Genomic DNA, 21,283 nt, shown 5'->3' with positions numbered 1-21,283 from the left:
GTGCTTAAAGTCAAAGTTCTAACCTTTTAACCCATTAAGACCATCTAACACTTGCATGGGTTGAATACAACACCCAAGATTACATTTTTATGTTCTTAATATCTCAATAATGGATAAAGTTTCCTACCTTATCCATTAGAATGGTCCAAGAAGTCAAGATCTAATCTTTTAAGTTAAAAAGGGTACCAAAAGTGCATCTTCTCAACTCAATCCATTATGTCTAAATTTCCAACTTCCAGATCTGATTTCAAGGGACTTCTTAAGTCATAAAGTTTCCAACTTTATGACTTAGCATAACTCAATGGGACCCAAATCAAAATACTAAGTCCCAAACTTCATCAAATGACTATACTCATCAAGATCCAAACTTTATGACTCCATAACCACAACAAGGGCCAAATATGAAGCTCAAAGGTTCTGGAGTAACTTCTACTCACAAGAACTACCACAAAGAGACCAAAATCATAACAAAGTTCCACCTAGATCGATCTACATGAAAGAGTTGTCAAGGTTGAGACTGTATACCTCCAGAAGTTAGATCTAGGTGAACAGAGCATGGATCCAAAAGGTCCAAGTCAAGCAATGACTCTTCAAGAAGTTCCTTCTTTCTCCTCAAGCACCAAAAACACACATAAATCACTTTGAAGCTCAATAATCACTCAAATGGGGGCCAGGGTTTCGTCCTTAGGATTAGAGAGGATGGAGGTTGAAGAATGGAAGAGGTTTGGGTCCATAATGATGCTTATAAAGGGGTCAAACCCTAAAAACGAGTTTTTAAAACAGCCCCACGAATGCCCTATGTTCCCTCAGGAAACACCCAACATTCCCAAGTTGGCCCTTGTCCATTTTTCTTTGAACGCCATGCGTTCCCACCTGGTACGCCCTGCGTATCCGGTTTGGGCCAAAACCCTTCTAACTTCAAATGATCATAACTTTTGCATCCCTTATCCGTTTTTGATATTCTTTATATCCACGGAAAGGTAACGAGAAGCTCGATACTTCTATCAACTCAACCTTGCCTTAAAAATTTCCGAACAAAAATCCAAAATTCATAAAAGGATCGATTGTCACTTTACAGTTATACCCTTGGGCTCTAAATCACAAATCGAACTTCCCTAATCATCTATCCTACCTTACCCACACCCATATGGGTCTAAACCTCCTTTTATCAGAATAAAAGTGCATGTAAAGAGAAAGAATAATTGTGTAAGTTAAGAGAAAGAAGAGATTGGATTTACAGAATACGAGAAAGAATAGAAAAAGAATGTCAGATTATGTAAAGAAAGAAAGATAAGAAGAAGATGATGATTTACATGAAAATAGATAAAATATAACTTGCCATACATGTGGTTTGATGTATGTAGATTTTCAGGTTTTGTTGGTTCAGGTGTTAGTCGATGTGTGAGAGGACCTAGGAGCATAAGGACTTAGATTAGAATTAGTTCTGTTTTTAGCATACATTGTTGTTGTATCTTATGTGTATTATTTTATTGTAAACTTGAATATTGCGTGGGATGTAAAGTATTTTTAGTGTTATTGAATTCCGCAATTTTTTTATAGAAACTATGATAATCCCTAGATAATTATATGATATAAAAGTTCGGGTTGTTATATTTCTTACAAAGTATAAGTGTATTATTGTCGAGTACAGACAGTTAGCTACCCTTAACAGCTTGGTCGTAGGTTTGGAAACTTCTCCTCTTCCTAACTCATGATCTTGGAAGGCTGATCCTAATGGTATATTTTATGTTAAGTCCTTAAGGAAGCTAACGGATGATATTGTCAATAGTGATGTATTGGTGAAATTTCAATGGGTTTCATGGGTTCCTTTAAAAACAAATTGCTTCGTTTGGTGTTTTTGCTAGATAGGATCTATGTTGCTAAAAATCTTGTGTTAAAGGGACTTACTTTACCCACCTTTGATTGTCCTTTTTGCTTAGCTACTATCGTAGACACCACACATCTTTTTTTTGAGTTTCATTTATGTCGGGCTGTTTGCCATTGGCTTTATATAATTGGATGAGTTTATTACCCTCTCCTCCTGTAAGCCTTGATGACCTTTCCTTAATGTTGAGTTGCAATTGGTTGGGCAAGAAGTATAAGAGATTGAAGCTTAGCCTTATTTATTCTGCTATTTGGTTAATTTGGAAGGCTCAAAACAACCTTGTTTTTCAGAAAATAAGGTGCTCTTCTATGAAGACGCCGGACAAGATTCAATTTATCTCTTACAAGTTGTTGAAGTATGGTGCCAAGTATTTTTCTTTTGATTGGAATATGTGGTGATGTTTTCTTTTTAATGTTTGTTATAATATCTTGTAACTGTTTTTAGCGTCTTGCTAGTTGTTTTAATATAATACTTCGTTTCAAAAGAAACTAACATTAAGGTTGGTTGCATTAAAGATTGTAATTTACATAAGTAGTTTTTTTGTTTTAGTGTCGATGGCAAATCAATTGGTAGATCTAACATTTCTAGCAATAATTGTACATTAAAAGAGGTTATAAATTGTTGGATATAATATTATTAGGTAATGTATGTTTAGAACCTAACCTAACTAATATCAGCTATTTAAACCTCTAACCATTTCAAGAGATTGGAGGTTTATATGTACATCATAATGAATTGGCAAAAAGTTTTAATCTCTAAAAAACGTAGATAATATATGATCGAGCAAAACTATAAAACTTTTTAGACGAAAATGTGCTCAACATTCTTCCGTTTATGAAAGACAAAAAGAATGCTAGCTATAGGTTAATCTTTAACAAAAAGGTTTATCAAGAAATATAGAATATGTGTTATTTGTGATTATTCATATGTTTTTTTGTGTTATTCCTTGAGAAAAATAAGGTGAATATTGAAAAACAAATAAAAGAGATAGACAACATTCTATTTGCATGTTGGTACATGGACCACGAGTTTTCTAAATAAATAGATATATCATATATAGTCCTTAGCATAAATTTATGTTTACAATTTACATACGCTAAATCATATGAAATGTCAACCTCACGAAAGTCAGTTAGCAAATAGGTGTTTTTATAAACCATGTTTGTTAATCTATAGACACAACATCGACTTTGCAACACCTTTTAAACCGATTTTTTTTTATAAAAAAAAACGTAGACATCTATTTTTAATTTGTTTCACGTGTCGAGATTTTAGATATGAATAAATCATAGTCTTGGTAGTTTTGTTAAAATCACTAGTTCTTATGTTATGTAGCAGTGTGTGTATATATATATATATATATATATATATATATATATATATATATATATATATATATATATATATATATATATATATATATATATATATATATATATATATATATATATATATATATATAATTAAGTAAGGTAAGTGGCTATATATATAAACTACATAGAAAGACGGTTTTGTATGTGTTATTATATGGTTGTCCGGTTTAGGTAATAACGACAACCAGAAGTACGAAACCAAGCGGTCCGGCCTGAAACCAAGAAAAAGAAGGAAAAAGTCGTCAAGGCATAAGGGCAGAAGGCATCTTCTTACTTCTACTTCCAAAACAAATTAAGACACATTTTTGTTTAATCGAAAAATGCTTGGTTTGTACTTTATATTCAAACCATGAAGTGAGCCCAACTGGTGTTATTTTATTTAAACTCAGTCAAACTATGAAATGTTGTACAACAAAGTCTAATCAAACTTGGGAGCATCGATTTTTGTTCGATTACGAATTGAACAAAACTTATAGAGTTAGATTTGAATGGATTAAATATGGTATTATATATGGTATTTGAGTATTTCATTACTAAGAAACCATTGTTTTATAATAAAAAAATTCTTAACTTGTTATTCTTTTGTGTTATTAACAAGATATCGCCTATCTAATCTGTATATTCTAGAAAATGAATCTTATATGTTTATTTATTGACAACGTAACATTGGATTTTAGAAGTCAGGACATCATTATAATTTTATGAATTTTGTCTCTTTTGATTACTTTAACTTATGATGGAACCATTTCACTAAACGAAATTAAATAAAAAGGAATAAAAATTATATGTATTTTTTTAGCTTAATGTAGTTGAGTGACAAATAATAGGAATATTTTGTTATTTTATGGTTATGTTGGGATAAGTACGTTTAAGTTGGCTGAATTCGCATTGCAGGACTCTATGGTGGGAAGGTAGTCATCAACGGCTGATTTCTTGTCCTTGTTATCCACAACGTATCTCAGGTAAGTTAATGGTGATGTTTGTGTTCCTAGTTCTTATAATGATCGGTTATGCTAGTTTCTTGCTCTCATATTATAGAACGCATAGAAAGATCATCATAAAGTGATTTTTATGCTATGTGTTGGACTGTTGGTATGTTTGGTTGTTTAAGTGATTTGTTGTTATGTAGGTATCAATATTAAAAGACAGTGTTATTTACTTATTTTGTAAAAGTGTTACCCAGTCATATTTATGGGTTAATAATAAGAATAAGAGTTTTTAATTGGACACGTAGTCATATTTATGGGTTAAATATTAATGTTTAATAATATTTTTACTAAAGTATTTTATGTTTTAAATATTGTGTATGTTTAAAAAATCATAAGTTAAATAAGAGGGTGTTATAGAATATTTTATATAGATGACAACAAATTAGTTAAATTTATAATAAAAAAAATACATGTTTATGAGAGAGACAATTGGATAAATTGTTTTAATAAAGGATTAAAGTTAGTGAAATATAAGAGGGCTAATGTTATAAAAACCCTCAAGTTTTTAGGGTTTTGTCAGTTTTGCCCAAAGTTCAATTTTATGTCTGTTTTTACCCCAACATTTTCAAAAGAAGGTTCAGTTTTACCATTATACCGGTGATAACATGTTACCATTATATTAATTTCGCAAAAAAAAAAACCTTACGTTTGTAGTGTTTTACCTTTTTACCCTTAAGTTTATATTTTTTAACATTTTTACCCTTTGTATTTTTTTTTTCATATTATATGTGTTCATGCAGAAAAATTATATTTATATACGAAAAAGATTTAATTAAATATTGTATTTATATTTTTTTAATGTTATTTCTTCATATATATATATATATATATATATATATATATATATATATATATGTGTGTGTGTGTGTGTGTGTGTGTGTGTGTGTATGGGTTTTTTTCTAGGATAAACCATTTAAGATGTAAAAAAACACAAATTAATATGTTTGTAGAACTACAAGTACATAATTTTATGTAACACCCAAAATCGGGAAGGCCAAGAAAGGAAAGAAAACCCTAATTTTAAAGGAGACTCGGCGAGTACAAGGAGGAACTCGGCGAGTCCGAGTGGGATCCGGGTCGAGGTGTAAGTGACCAACTCGGCGAGTCGGCCAAGTGGACTCGGCGAGTCTGGTCTGTGCGGAGAAAACCCTAAATTCGGGACTTGGAGCCTATTTAAGCGCCTCATTCTCTTCCCCGGGGTTCCTTTACTGCCTCTTTCACCCAGAACATTAAACCCTAGCCGCCATATCCTCTATTTGAGCCATTTGTTGCCTTGGAAGGTGCATTAAAGCTTGGAGAAGGAAGAAGGAACTTGGAGGAGCAAGAAGGGACTATAGATCTGGGATTGTGAGTTCATTCTAAGCATTTGGAGGTAATAAACTAGTTCCCGGACCCTTTTTGCACCTAGATCTATGTGTGGTTGTTGGGGCTTTTTAGCCATAATGTTATTATTTCGAGTTAGAAGCCAGATCTGAAGTTGCTACTTCAGATCTAAGCATATTATGGTCTTGAGAAGCATAAAGTAGCAGCCCTTGAGTTGATTATGGAGCCTCCTTGCCTTAAACCCTAGTTTGTGGTGTATTTTGCCTATATCTCCTTCTCTATACGTAAAGTTTGCAACTTTATGTGAGGAATAGGCTTGGGAAGGGTAGATCTACAGTTTGGAGTCCATGCATGACTCAAAAGTCCTCTGCATGTATGGAGGTCTGAATGGACTCGGATAGTCCTTTGAGTGGACTCGGCGAGTAGCATGAAGATTTGGAGGAACTCAACGAGTGGGATGAACAGCTCGTCGAGTCAGATGAAGTTGGGCAGGAACTCGGCGAGTTGGAAGAACAACTCGACGAATCTGTTGAAGGTTGTCTTGGACTCGGCGAGTCAGGTTGCGAAACCCCAAACCCTTCGAGTTGAGACTCGAATCAGTGATTCGAATGGAGACTCGGTGAGTTGGACAGGTCAGGACTTGGTAATCGGTAGACTCGGCGAGTCATGGACTGACTCGGCGAGTCGAGTCGCGAATAGAAGGAATTTGAACATATGAACTCGGTGAGTCAATAAGGTGACTCGGCGAGTAGGGTTGACCTGGGAGGTTGACTTTGACCAGGACTTTGACTTTGACCAGAGTTGACTTGGTAGTCTTTCGGGGTCAGTTAGACTCAGTGTTGCATTGTTATTGGTAGCTCAGGGAGCGGGTGGAGCAGGAGTTCAGAGAGTTGTCGGGCAGCGGCTAGTGGGATCATCAGCAAGTTCAGCCAGTGCAGGTGAGTTTCCCTTTGTATGAATGGGTCTACGGCCACAATGTCGGCCCATGTAATTATGAGTATAAGACTCGGGGGTTAGCCTTAGGCACAGTATGCTAGTATGATATTCGGGACGAGGTCCAATGATAGAGGGCGGGTGCCCAAGGAATGGTTTATGTGATAGTTTATACTTGTTGTCTGTGTGATACTTGTATGTGCCTGGTAGGGAGGTGAGTGTGGGCGAGGTCCCGTATCTCACAAATAGCAGAGTGTGGATGGTGTTCCACATCTCAGTAGCAGCAGATCAGGGGCGAGGCCCAAGTTAGGGAAGAAGTGAGGTTGGGCTGGGCCCGTACCTCACTATCAGCAGGAGTATGGACGGGGTTTCATGACTCATCAGTAGCACGACAAGGGCGGGGCCAGAGATAGGCGAGGCCTTAGGACAAGATCCGTTAGCATGTGTTTAGCTTATGTGATGTGATGTGATATGTTTATGTGCTATTATATGTTAGTGGGCGAGGCCCTGTGACAGGCGAGGCCTAAGTGAAACAGATCTGTATCCGAGCGGGGCTCGAAGCCAGGCGGGGCCGTTGTAGCGTGCGAGGCCCGAGGTAGGGGGCAAGGCCCATAATAGCGGGCGTGGCCCAGTATGTGCAGTATGTGGTTATGCATGGTATGTGGTAGGGTGGGGAACTCACTAAGCTTCGTGCTTACGGTTTTCAGTTTTGGTTTCAGGTACTTCCGGTAGCGGAGGGAAGAGCTCGGGGTGATTGCATGACACACACCATAAATTAGACAGTCTGGGAATGTTTTCTCTGATAACGAGCATGTATTTTGGAAACTAATACTCTGTTATGTTTTGAAATGATGAATTTGCTTAAAGTAATGTTTTATTAAAAGAAATTTTTAGTCTTAAACTTTGGGACATTACATTTTATGTATTTAAAAATATATATATATATATATATATATATATATATATATATATATATATATATATATATATCAATAAAAAAACACTTGTTGAATCATAAACATGTTTATATAAGTATATACATGTATTTTTAGAAGTGTAACTATATATTTTGATATATGTTTTTTTTTAAGTATAAATATATTTTTAGAAGTATAGATACATATTAATATATAAAAATGTAAAAATATTTATTTACACTTCTAAAAACTATATTTATAAAACACGTATTCATAATTCTAAAAATATTATTTGTCTTTTTAAATGGTATAACTTTGCAAACACACACACACAAACACACACACACACACACACACATATATATATATATATATATATATATATATATATATATATATATATATATATATATATATATAACATTAAAAAAATATAAATATAATATTTAATTAAACATTTTTTTGTATATAAATACGATTTTTCTGAATGAATACGTATATTATGAAAAAATAGTTAGGGTAAAAGTGTAAAAAAAAAATTCTAAACTTAAGGGTAAAAACGCAAAAAAAAAATGTAAACTTAAGGTTTTTTTTACGAATTTAATATAATGGTAAAGAAAACCTGTTATCACCGGTAAAGAGGTAAAACCGAACATTTTTTCGAAAATGTTAGCGTAAAAACGGACATAAAATTCAACTTTGGACAAAACCGATAAAACCCTGAAAACTTGAGGGTTTTATGACATTAACCAATATAAGATGATAATTTTTTTTTTAATTATAACATATATTATTTATTGGATATGCTTTAAGTGTTATTCATGTCTTTTTTTTTTTATGTAAAGAAAGACAGTATATTATAACCTTAGAGTGAGATTAGGGATTTTGAGAAAACTTGGATTACGAGAGCTTAGATTTTGAGAATATTATGGATGTAATTGGATACGTTGGTTGCAGGATTATAAATTTGTTATTTCTTGATGTTATTTGTTTGTTCTGTCTATCTTCTTGCTAGCTTAATAAAATTTGTTCTAACAAAATATGTTCAAATTTATAAGAGCAACTCCAACGAAAATCCTTTTATAGCTAATTATTATTACAATGAGAACTTGTCACAATTCAAAACGAGTGAAAATATAGTTTTTTTTTTTTTCAATAATCGTTGAGCATATATTAAGTTATCAACTTACCTTTTGATTTTGTCCGTCTAATTCTTTCTAGTTCAATGTTATTTCATTTTATCACTTTATTTTGTAATTATTTTTTATATTTTTACAGACTTTAGTTTATTAAAAAAAAATCTCAACTAACATACCTGTATTCATATTTATATATTATTGAATTATTCATTTACATATTATTTGATATCATTTTACATATTATTTGATATCATTTTACATTTTACATTTATTCACTAGCTTACATTTCGATGTTTAGTTATTTTTTTTCAAACGTTATATTTTAATAGCTACCATCTCTTTTTTTAGTTATTCTACCGACTAGTCTTTAGATATACAACAAATTTGTAAAAACTTTTACATTTAAGGTTTTAAGAAAAAAAAAACTCGAATTGAAAAGAAAAAGTTTGTTTGGATAGAAATTTAGTAATTTTTTCAAACAAACAAAAAAAAAGAAATCAATCCAAAATGCCAACCCAAAAACTTAATAGAAGACACATGGTTACTGATTATATACAAACAAATTATTCTCAACAACCAAATAAAATCGATAAGTAATTAATATTAAAAAAACAGTAGACTAATGATAATTATCGTCATACAAATAATTAAGAAAAACGTAAGGTAAGTAGATTCGGTTGTTGAACAAACAGGAGAAGAAGTTTGCTACAATTCAAAACGCACCGGTTTAGGGTTCTTTTCACCCTTTCAAATTCTTATATACCCGACAAAAACCACCACTTTTCAGTTTTCTACAAAACAAAGTTTCCCTCTCTCTTATCTCAAATCTCAAATCTCAAATTTGGTGCATTACTTGTTAAGTATCAAGGTGACACTTTATTTTGATATTTTCTACAATTCTAAAAATGTCGCATTAAAATTTTAATAGTTTAATTTTTTACGTTCAATAAATTTTACTGGTCTTTTTCTGCCGCAATATTCTAATGACAACGTCGTTGAATTTTATTGTCTTTGTATCCACTTCATTTAATAATATACCAATGATAAAATTTATAGATGCATCAACCATAGTCGTATCAACTCATTTATAATTCAATTTATTACATAATAATCAACATTTCATTGAACAAAACAAAAGCTATAAAAATTAATAGTTACTTTTATTATAACTTGCCCAGTTTTTTACCAAATACTGGGTTGGAATTGTCATTCCTACAAACTTTCGTGTCCAAAAACAAAATAAAATATCACCAAGTTGATGGCTAGCATCCAAAGACATTAACCAGAACACGACCCGACCCGACCCACCTCATGGATTAAAAACTTGTACATTGTGCTTGACTTTCTTTCACCTTCTACTAAATCTAAACCTTGATCACCTTATTCTTAAAATAAACAAAACCCTCCTTTCTAACCCAAAACGGAGCATTTTTGCTTCTCCTATCACCCCACCCACCAACACTTTCTTTATTCATCATCCCCCCTTTTTGATTCATTCGTTCAAACACTAAAAAACAAAACAAATCCCATTCTTAAAATCATCTTCTATACTATATATTATACTATTTTTTTTTTGCTAAAACTACTATTTGGATTCTTCAATAGGTCCATTCTTGAGGTAGCCGGAACTCCGCCTTTGATGCCGGTTGTTGACGGTGGGTGTTTCTCCGCTGTTGGGCCATCATAACGCTACTCCGGTACATCATCTCGGCGTCTGAAACAAGAAACAGATTTAAGAAACTTGAATTTACAAATATGAAAACAGGAGATATTAAATACAAAAAAGTGGAGTGCGAAAGTTACCGTAGTCAGAAGCAAGAGGTCCTCCATTGCAACGAGACTGAAGCTTAGACTCGGCTTCCATGGCTTCCAAGTTCAAGTTCAGTGCCTGAACAACTCTATCGGGAAGCAGAACTGTCGAACATCCTGAAAAAATCAAACCAAATAATACCAAAAAGAAGTCAGATCCAGTAATTCAAATTAAAATTATCATTTAATAAAATCGAAAAAAGATTAGTGGAAAAAAACAAATGAAGTAAGTGAGAAATTAGACCTCGTTTCTTGAGAGGCTCAGTTGGAGCTCCAATTTGGCGAGGCAAGAAAACACCAGTACCGGTGGATTCTCGTTTGGTGGTAAGGTTTCCGAGGAACACAGCCCGCATACCCGACCCAGGTGGTCGTTGCTGTGGCTGCTGCTGGGATTGTTGAGGCGTAGGCCACGCAGACGCCGGCGGAGCCACCGGCCGGCCGTTTACAGAGTCATTCCTAGTTCTGTTCTGTTGCATCAATTGCAGATACTGATGTTGCTTCGCCATTTGTTGCTGCTTCAACTGCTGAAACTACATAAAGGAACAAAAACCATCAGAATTTAGAAGAAATGGGAATATAACAATGAGTACGAAATAAAAGGGATATTGGATACTGACTTGAGCAACTTGAAGTTGTTGATAGTTGAGGTTAGGGCTTGATGTTCTTCGAGGTGCTTGTTGAGCCATGTAATTTTTGTTTTGGTTATAGTAACGGGAAGCAGCTTCTTCAACCATCCTCATCCGAGCTACTTCGCCGGCAGCAGCGTACAAAAGATCCCATGAAGCCTCGTTGCGGTTAAGCGCCGCCGTGGCCGGCGGTGAAGGACAATTAGGGCTACCCCTGCTTGAACTCATTTTACAACCGCACAGTGTTGATTGCGGCGAACCCGCCATAACCCTAGTGGCCTATTTGCACAAAAAGAAATCCCCAAATTAGAAATTACGATTTAAGAGAATATAATAACAAAAACACCCAAAAAAGGGTTGAAAACGATACCTTAGAGTGGTTGTTTTCGTAGTTGAAATTGGCATCTGCTTTCCGGAAATCATCTTGTAGAGTAGTTTTAGCGAACTTTTGGGACAAACAGTTCAGGTAATCTTCTTCATCACTCTCCGTCTCAGTAGAGCCCATTACAGACTCCACCGGAGAACTCAGATCCGAGTTAGGCCCGTACGACCCGAAACTGTAAGAGCCCTTGTTCAAAACGCCGGTGGGGGTTGCAGGGTTGGGTTTTCCAGGAATGAAGTCCATGAGTATGTCCTCGTCGTTGAGAAACTCCGGTGGTAGCCAAAACTCACCGTCAGCCAACTCTTGCGCCATGGCAGATTTTCACTATCACAAATAAGTCACCACCTGATTACAGCAAAGAAATCCCTGCTACTTAAAAGGGTCTAATTATGAGTTTCACGCCGTCGGTCGCTATTTGGATAGGGAGAAGATGCAGAGATATTTAATGGAGTAGGAAACGGTGTGAAGTGTTGGGGATATATAAATATGGAGAAGAGTAGTGGTGGGAAGAGTGAATGACACGCGCCTACAGAAGCAAGTGGGGGAACAAGGGGTTCTTTTCCCTCTTTTGCTTTTGCCAAGGGTATTGTATGCAGGTTAATGTTCATTGGATATACGGGTCGGGTGGGTGCTGTAGTTGGACCCCACTATGTCAATACTCACCCTACTTGCATGTGAGATAACCAAACCCTATAATTATTTTAAAACTAATCTTTCTAAAAGAAATTATGATAATAAATATTCATTGGAAAAATGTTTATAAATTAAATCCGTAAAATTAGTTGATCAAATACGTGATAAAAAATAAAGTGGGGATGGAGGATGGGACCCACAGTCCCGTTTTTATGGTTGTACGGCCGTTGTTACAGGGGTTCGTGAGTTGAAGAGGCGGGAGAATGGAAGGCAGGTGGGCCCCACGTCGCCGCTTCCGTTTCTGCTGTTGTTGGACTGTGTCGCCACGCCTTAAGTACACGTGGCAGTTACGCTTTGCATGTAAGCGATGGAACCATGTTTTATTTTCAGCCCCCATGTTTAACCTTAAGCTCAATAATTGCATGTTTAGTTATATTTTTATACAAAAACTATTTACTCATCATATTTAAATTTAATATTTAAATAATAACCTAATGTTGAAATCAAAATGTATCCCAAATTCTCACGGTGTTATTTAAGAGTGGGGGTGGAGCAAAATATCATAAATCGTTACTAGAAAATGTGCAAGCTGTGTAAATATCCATTTATGTGGGGGTGTTATGTAACAACGAAACTCTGTTGGGTGTGGATGTAAAGAATTTGGGTGCAGCGCGAAATTTGTGATTGACGGTTATACCCTTAAGGGAGAAGGTGGAAAAGACGAAAATATCCTTGTTGGAAATAATTCTGACAGGCATGAGTAATGGTGTGAGTGCGGCGGGATCAGGTTATGGTGTGGTCATGTGCAGGGAGGGAGGGTCTGATATGATATGAAAGCAAATTGGGAGATCTCTTTTTCCCTGCCAAACACAAGATTTTTCTTCTCTTTTTCACTGTCATAACAAAGACATGGGAATGCCAATTCCGCAGCTTTTTTAATTATTTTATGCAGACAAAACTATATAAATGGTCTGTCAAAAATATTATTAAAATTCTTATGACATTATTCCCCATAAAAATATCTATGTTTTGGTTTTATTTATAAAAAAATCATGATTTATTTTTTGGTTGAAGAGAACATAACTTGTTGAAATTTTTAAAAATTGTGATTTTGACTTGAAATGCCTAATCGGATGGGTTTTTTTTACAAACAAAAACAACCAATTGAAATACTAGTACAAGACTTTATTTATGAAAAAACTACTAGTACAAGACTTTATTTATGAAAATTTCATTTTCCTTATGTAACTTTTTTATATAGCATATTTACATATTTTTTTTGTTGATTTTTTTTTATTAAAAGCTATTGATGTTCAAAATAATTGATAGTGTAATAAAATTTAGGTTATGTTGTACCCTGCAACTACTTGATTATGCAGTTTATTTTTTGAATTTTTTGAATTCATCATCTTTAGCAAACCAAAAACTTCATATCTAAAAAACTGCTAGAGTTTTTTCTTTTAAATTCAAATATATTTTTAATTAATTATAAAAAATACATATTTTTAAATATATTTTTATGTCATTTTATATTTTTAAGTATTTAACTAGTTTTATAAAATGTCGGTTTTATCAGTTATCCTATTAGCTAATTTTTAGGTAAAAGCTAGTTATTCAACTACCACACCAAACATAATCTTAGAGGCTATTTGTTTTTTTTTTTTTTTGTGAAGATCAGCGCAACCACTTTTGTCTGCGTCGCGCAGACAACACGCAAACATATGTCTTCGCAGAGTATTTGTTTTTTGGAAGTGCACAGATCAAAAAACGTTTGCGCGAGGTCTTCCTGGCGCAGACATGAACCACTGTCTTCAAAGGTCTTCAGACCTAATTTTAACCTAAACAAAAAAAAACATGGGTCACCGTGCATTTTCTTTCTTTCTTTTTTTTTTTTGCTGAAAATGCATTTTTAATGTTTATGATATGAAACTAAGTTTGAAAAATCAATTTTTTTCAACAGCTACAGACGTTAAAAACAAACGGTCTTTTTATTACAGACTGCAGACATTCGGTCCACCTCTTCTACTGCAGAGGCTTACATATATGGTACGCAGATTGCATATATTTTGACTTCAAAAAACAAACAGTACCTTAGTTTGCCACGACTTAAATTTTGTGATAAAATTGGAATATTTGATTCATTTTACGTATTTGACTTTGGAATGAAAAAATTAAGAACAAAAAAAAATTAGACTTTATGGATTCAAGTGGCGAACTTTAGTCGAGCCCGGGGGTCCCGGACCACTGTTTCGATTTCGGCACGTAGTATAATAAAAAATATATATGTTCTTTCTATTAAGTGCACCGACTTAATATACAAGTGACACAACTATATATATATATATATATATATATATATATATATATATATATATATAGTTGTGCATTATATATATGCACAAAAAAAATATGTTTTTGTGTTTCTTTTAGTAGTTAAATGGTTTTGTGGTTTTTTTTTCAATAATATCGGGAATCTGGTTATATTAACTATATTTTAGAAAGACAATTTCTTTTAAAAATAAAAAAAGAAAAAGAAAAACTTCTACAAGTTTTTTTTTTTTTTTTAAAAATCAAATATATTCTTAATTAATTATAAAATGTATATCATTTTAAATATATTTTTATGTCATTTTATATATTTCAAGCATTTATAAACTAGTTTTATAAAATTTAAGTTTTATTAGTTATCCTATCAGCTAATTTTTAGGTAAAAGCTAGTTATTCAACTAGTACATAAAACATAGTCTTAGGTGTTATTTGTTTTTTTGAAGTAAAAAATCATAAAGCCTGCGGACCACCTTTATAACTCTCTACAGTAGAAGATGTGGACCAAACGGCTGCAAACTGTAATAAGAAGCGTGTTTGTTTTTTTAACATCTGCATGTTGCTGCATATATTAAAAATTCAAATTAAACTGATTTTATAATCCGAAAATAGTTTTTTAATACCGAAAATTTAATAATGTATGATATTTTGGCAATAATTTATGATATTCCAACAAAAAAATAATGATATTTTAACAAAAAAAAATATTTTAGCATAAAATAATGATATTTCATCAACAAATTATTTTTATTCAATATAAATAAAAAGAAAAAAATAAACAAAAATAAACAAAAAATAAAAAAAAATGAAAAAAGATTTTAACGATATATAATCAATATTTTAGCAAGAAAAAAAGAAGAAGAAGAAGTTGGAATAGGCAAAACAAGTGTTGCGCTAAAAAGAACACGCACACATGTTTTTTAATCTGAAGACTTTTGAAAACAAACAACTGCGAGATAAAAAGTGTTGATCGTATGGTGTGTCGCGCAACAATAAAATGTCTGAAGAAGTTTTTTTTTTTTTTTTTTTTTTCAAAAAACAAACAACACCTTAATTTGCTACGACTTAAACTTTGTGATAATTAAAATTTAAATTGGAATATTTGATTTTTTTTCATATTCTACTTTGGAAGGAAAAAATTAACAACAAAAAAATATTAAATTAGACTTCGAAATATACGTGTGTGTATACACACAAAATATGTTTTTGTGTTTATTTTAGTAGTTAAATGGTTTTGTGGTTTTTCCAATAATATTGGGAGGCTTGTTATATATTCACTATATTTTAGAAAAACAATGTCTTTTTATTTTCGAAAAAATATATCCATTGAAAAGTTGTTTTATTTTTATAAATTCGCTAAAAATTGTTTTATTATATAAAAAATATAGTGATCAATGAGAGTTTTTTAACGGCTAAATTTTTAAATATTTAAAGATTCTCTAATTATTTTGTTCTTTTTTGTTAGAGAAAAATAAAGTGATAGTCGTTTTAAATATACTCTTAAAAAAATAATAATTTTTTTTAAATATACTCTTAATCAGTTATAAATCATATATTTCTAAATGTTCATTTATGTCATTTTATATCTTCCAGCAGTTGGGCTGTAAATGAACCGAACGAACACGCACTGAGGCTTGTTTAAGTTTGTTCGTTTAATTTAGATGAACAAATGAATGAACACGAACGAGTTTTATTGTTCATGTTCGTTCCTTTAACAAATTATAGTGTTCATTTTTATGGCTAACAAGGTTAGAAAAATAAAAAGTTAAGTGCTTATGAAATATATAAGACTAGCTTTTAATTTTTTTTTTCTAAATATACCCTTAATCACTTATAAAAATCATATATTTCTAAATGTTAATTTATGTCATTTTATATCTTCTATCAGCTGGGTTGTAAATAAACTGGCCGAATACGAACGAAGGCTTGTTTAAGTTTGTTCATTTAATTTAGATGAACAAATGAACGAACACGAACGAGTTTTCTTGTTCATGTTCGTTTGTTTTAACAAATTGTAGTGCTCATGTTTGTTCGTTTATGTTCGTGAACATACTAAACGAACTTAAAGAATTAACATAAATGAACAAAAAGATAAACAAACATAATTGAACATATAATATATTAATGTAATCAAACATAATTATTCATATATGAACATAAAAGAAACTTATATGAATAAATATAAACAAACATAAACGAACAACATAAACAAACGTTCATGAACATAATTGAACGAACACGAATATTGTTCATGTTCATTCGTTTAACTAAACGAACGAGAATTTGTATTCATGTTTATTCATTTATTAAATAAACGAATATAGACAAATTTTCCGCCGAACGGTTCACAAACAGTTCGCTGAACGTTCAATTCGTTTACAGTCATATTCTAGCTAATTTATCAGCTAGTTTTTCAGTTAGTAGATAGTTTTTCAACTATCAACTAAATTTTCAACTAGTATATCAAACATGACCTAAGTTGCTTTTTAAAAACTAACTTATAAGCTTGTTTTTTGGTTTACTAAATATAACAACCAAAAATTCGAAAAATAAACTACGACGCGTTAACCACAACCTTAAACCAGCAATCAAGTGAACATAGAAGATGGTAGCTATCTCGTTGGTTATTAGTAATCTATATAAATGGATATGTTAATGATTAAACGCAAATAACATAAGTATATAATGAGTATCTTGAGTTGAGTGAATATATAATGCTTTGTTTGCTTTAAAAAACAAATAATTAAAATTACTAAAATACATGTTTATCTATTTTGAAAGTAGACCTATAAAAATCCACTTGTTGCAATTTTTTTCCAACACTGTGGCGTGTTTGTCCGCCAACTTCCAAGTGGAATAGCAGACAAAGTGCGAAGTCGGCCATTCGTTAGTCACCCTCGCCGTCGTCCGTCCGTCGTCTTATTTAACGGCATGTCATTTTCTCTGCTTCTACGACGTGCCGGCATGGACGGCGGGCTGTTTATGTTGGGCCTCAACTCGTTCTTTTTGCTTTGCTAAATAGTAAATCTTTTAATTTTATCAAATTAGTTTTTGGTTAATTTATATGATACTTAACATAGTTAGGACAATATGACACGTGAGCGACCATTTAGGCAAAAAAGAAAATTAACCATTTTCACTGAAAATATTTGTTAAATGATTTGATCAAAGCTGGAAAAAGATTATGCAACCTATGTGCTTAGAGCATCCATAACAAACCAAGTATTTTTGTGTCATATTAGAGCAAATTTTATAACCAAAAAGCCGATGAATATCTCCATTATCGTAAGGCTTTTGCAAAACTTATCTATGGGGTGATGCTTATTTATTTAAAGGGAAAATTGCATAAATACATTATGTTTTATTTTGCCTTCTTACAATTTTGTTTTAAATTTTATCAATCGGTTTACTTCATGTGTTTCATGTTTTCTATTTGTCGAGTAGGCAAAAAAAAAAATGATATGGTTTCCATATATGATCCTAGTTGGCACACAACTTGATTAAGTTGAACTCTTACACATATTTCTATTCATTTCCGCTAATTTCTTATTATTTTATTCTCTCCGAACATCACGATTTTGTGCAACTGTTTTCAAAGGTCGTTCAAGTGGTTTATCATTCCAAAATTGTGTAAGCAAGGTAAGAAAGGTTGTCCATAATGACATCTCCCAAAGTAAACATTCATTGTCTTGCTTACGCCACTCTATAATGATAAACCACTTTGATGACCTTGGAAAGTAGTTGTATAAAATTGTGGTTTGCTAAAAGAATAAAAGAAGAAAAAATTAGGGAAAGTGAGTACAGATCTACGTAAGGGTTCAGTTTAACCCGAATGTTTGCCAAATAAGATAATATGTATAAGCCACATCGACTTTTTGCTTTGTGATATCGTCATATTTAGTCATATATTTTAGGCGATATATTTGTATTTTTAGCTACATTTCGGCATCATTTACTATTAAATGATACTTAATTTGTTTATATTTCATTTTTGTAGCGATAAAGACATTCTCAAGGAAAAATGAGCAAAATGTTAGGTTGGAGGCTAAGGACTTGAAGCAATCATCAAGAGAGAAGAACACGTGCAAAAGTGTTTGACATGTCATGGTCACATGAATACCATGGTGTGGTGACGTGTCGAGCATTAGAAGATTCTCGGATGATCTACATGGAAAACATGGAGGGTACACCTAAAACACAACATCACGACGTGGTGAGCCATCTACCACGACGAGGTAATGTATTTTTGGCAAAGTTATAAATACATATTTAAGTCGGAATTTTGGAGGAGAGCTATGATTATCTGCGACTAATTACGACCAAAAACTCCCTAGAAACACTAAGGAGGCCAGAGATTGATTGAAGAACAAGATTTGAAGAGATCCAAAGATGAGAAGCGATGAATCATTCAATTTGCTTGATTTGGACATGTCTAATCTAGTTTACTCAATGTTTATTCGTGTTTCTAGTTTAAGACTTTCGTTTAGCAAAGAAGATCCTTGAAACTATATGTTTTTGGTTTATTTTGTTGGTTTTTACTTGTGTTTGATATATCAACTACCTAACATATTAAAGTACTAATTTTGATTGCTTATTTTCAAGTTATGTGTAGTTAGATGATATTCCAATTGCATTAACTTGTTATTTAACTGTTTATGATCATTAAATAGTTAGATCTAGAGATTAAACAAATCCCAGGGTTAGGTTATATTAATTAGTAACTTTGATTGTATTAGAGAGCATTAGTTATCCATGTTATGTGCTTGATTAATTATCTTGATCATAGATAATAAATCATTCATAATCCAAATACATACTATCAATTAGGTGTTCACTTGTTATGATCATTGTAATAGTCATTCATAAATTGTTAAACGCTAGGAAATTGGAACAAGATAACTAGTACATTAGAAATCAGTGACCAACTAAATATTCCATTGCACTGAAGAAATCAACCATAGGGAAGATGTGATTCGAAGCTAAATGAAAGTGCTCTTTAATCTTGATAAAAATCGTTACTTGTTTGCTTGCTTTATTTATAGCAGTGTTAGTTAATTCAATTGTTTTAGTTTGATGATTTACGTTTTTCTAAACTTGTAAAATTAGAACCCCCCCCCCCCCCATTTATAGTATTTCTTAGTTTAATTAATAGCAATAGTTTTTCATTGAAATCATACTCGTTCCCTAAGTGTTTGATAACCTTCTTACCTTAACTACATTATTTCGCAACTAAGTACACTGTCTATTTGCTTTAAACTGGTTGATATCTTATATGTTTTATAAATTTAAAACTGGTAGTAAAATAAACTCAAGTTTTTGATGGTGTTGTCGGGGAACAATTTAATTTTAGTGAAAATTACCTACCATTAGTTGAATGAACCTTTTTGTGGGGTAAAATCCATAAAAATTTATTTTTGTTTTCTGTTTTTACAGTGACCACGTCGTGGTGAGCCCATTTCCACGTTGTGGTTCCTGAGTTTCTAGTTTATTTTTAGAATTTTTTTATTACATTTTACGTGTTTGTTCTTCACTAGTAGAAAAATACCCTTTAACGACACACATTACGTGTCATAAAAGGGTCAGATGACACACAAATGTGTGTCAATGAAGCCCCTTTTATAAAGAAGACGACACACATTTGCGTACTGTAACCTTACGACGCTGTCACACCCCAAAACCAAGAACGGCGAAAACGTTCTGGGGCGGAGGATGTCATGTAAAGTATCACAACACAGTAAAAGTAAATAAGCAAACAACATCATCCATTGCATTAAATATATAATTTTAATACAAGCGTGTTCTGTACAGTTATAGACACAAAAAATAATGTAAATCAAAATAATAAGATGAGTCTTGGATGCGCTCCATCTTCTCAAAAGCTGGCATCGGTACCTGTCTACTGATGACCTGAGAATACAAGTTATTTTGAAAGAGTTTATCAACATTAAGCTGGTGAGTTCATAAGTATTTTAGTGTCGATGTTTGTTATCAAAAACGTTTGAACATGTCTCAAGTGTAAGTTTGTAAAATGTAAGTAAATGTTTGTAAGTGTTTGTAAAAGTTTGAATTTCTCAGAAAAACCTATATTTTCTATTAAAGTAGCCTTCTACCAAGGCTTAACTGTTTTGTATGCTCGTTTGTTGTAAAAGTGTGTAATTTCCCAAGTGTAACTATCATTTAACAAAATATAGTTTGTACATTAATGTTTAAGTGAAATAATCACTAAATATATGTAATGGGTAAATTATTGTAGTACTATAGTGTTGTATTATAGGAACTACTGCTGTACTAACTACCTTAAACCGGATTTATATTAAGGTATCATGTGATAAATTGCACCATACTATCGACTAGTAACAACGACATACGAATGGTCGTAATAACGGAATGACGTTTGGCACCCGCAGACCTGCAGGTCCGGCTGTAGCTAGCAGCAAGGTGTAGGATAGTCAATCCAATATAGATCTATACGCAAACTCACGCTCTCCCTCCAAGAGAATTCTGGCTACAACTCGGGCCATGACATTTAAGGCATGCTCCGATATAGTGGATCATAATTGTTAACGTATTCATGTATATGTAATGTAATGTTACTCGTTCTAGTATAGTTGTATATGTTCTCTTTCTAGTATAGTTGTATATGTTCTCTTTCTAGTATAGTTGTATATGTACTCTTTCTAGTATTATTGTATATGTACTCATACTAATAAGTATTGACTCATGAATGAACTGACTCATTGATCTAGAAATTGTAGTAGTATGATCCTGTGTTACTCCGATGGTAACTTACTAATGATGTGTCTAATAAGCATGAATATGGAAGTACTTTTATGTCTATATATGTATATTTGATATATAATTAATATTTAAACGACCTTCGGACGGTCACCCGAAATCCCACCAGACCACATCCAAATCGAGAAAAAGGAAATAGGGCGGATGGCCTTCC

At 32.6% G+C, this 21,283-nt stretch overlaps 1 protein-coding gene across 1 annotated transcript; it reads right to left on the bottom strand.

Annotated features, from left to right (window-relative positions):
* Positions 1-9,698: 9,698 nt before the first annotated feature.
* Positions 9,699-11,836, bottom strand: LOC111887118 (uncharacterized). Its single transcript, XM_023883287.3, has 5 exons — positions 11,365-11,836; positions 10,986-11,273; positions 10,613-10,898; positions 10,363-10,485; positions 9,699-10,273 (listed from the first exon to the last, which is right to left on the bottom strand). Exons 1-5 carry the CDS (start codon positions 11,686-11,688, stop codon positions 10,158-10,160), a joined length of 1,137 nt encoding a protein of 378 aa, XP_023739055.1. The 5' UTR covers positions 11,689-11,836; the 3' UTR covers positions 9,699-10,157.
* Positions 11,837-21,283: the final 9,447 nt, after the last annotated feature.

This window comes from Lactuca sativa, chromosome 8, assembly GCF_002870075.4.
Source record: "Lactuca sativa cultivar Salinas chromosome 8, Lsat_Salinas_v11, whole genome shotgun sequence".
NCBI classification, from domain to species: domain Eukaryota; kingdom Viridiplantae; phylum Streptophyta; class Magnoliopsida; order Asterales; family Asteraceae; genus Lactuca; species Lactuca sativa.
The sequence above is the reverse complement of the archived record's forward strand: the minus strand, read 5'-3'. Positions and strand labels throughout refer to the sequence as shown.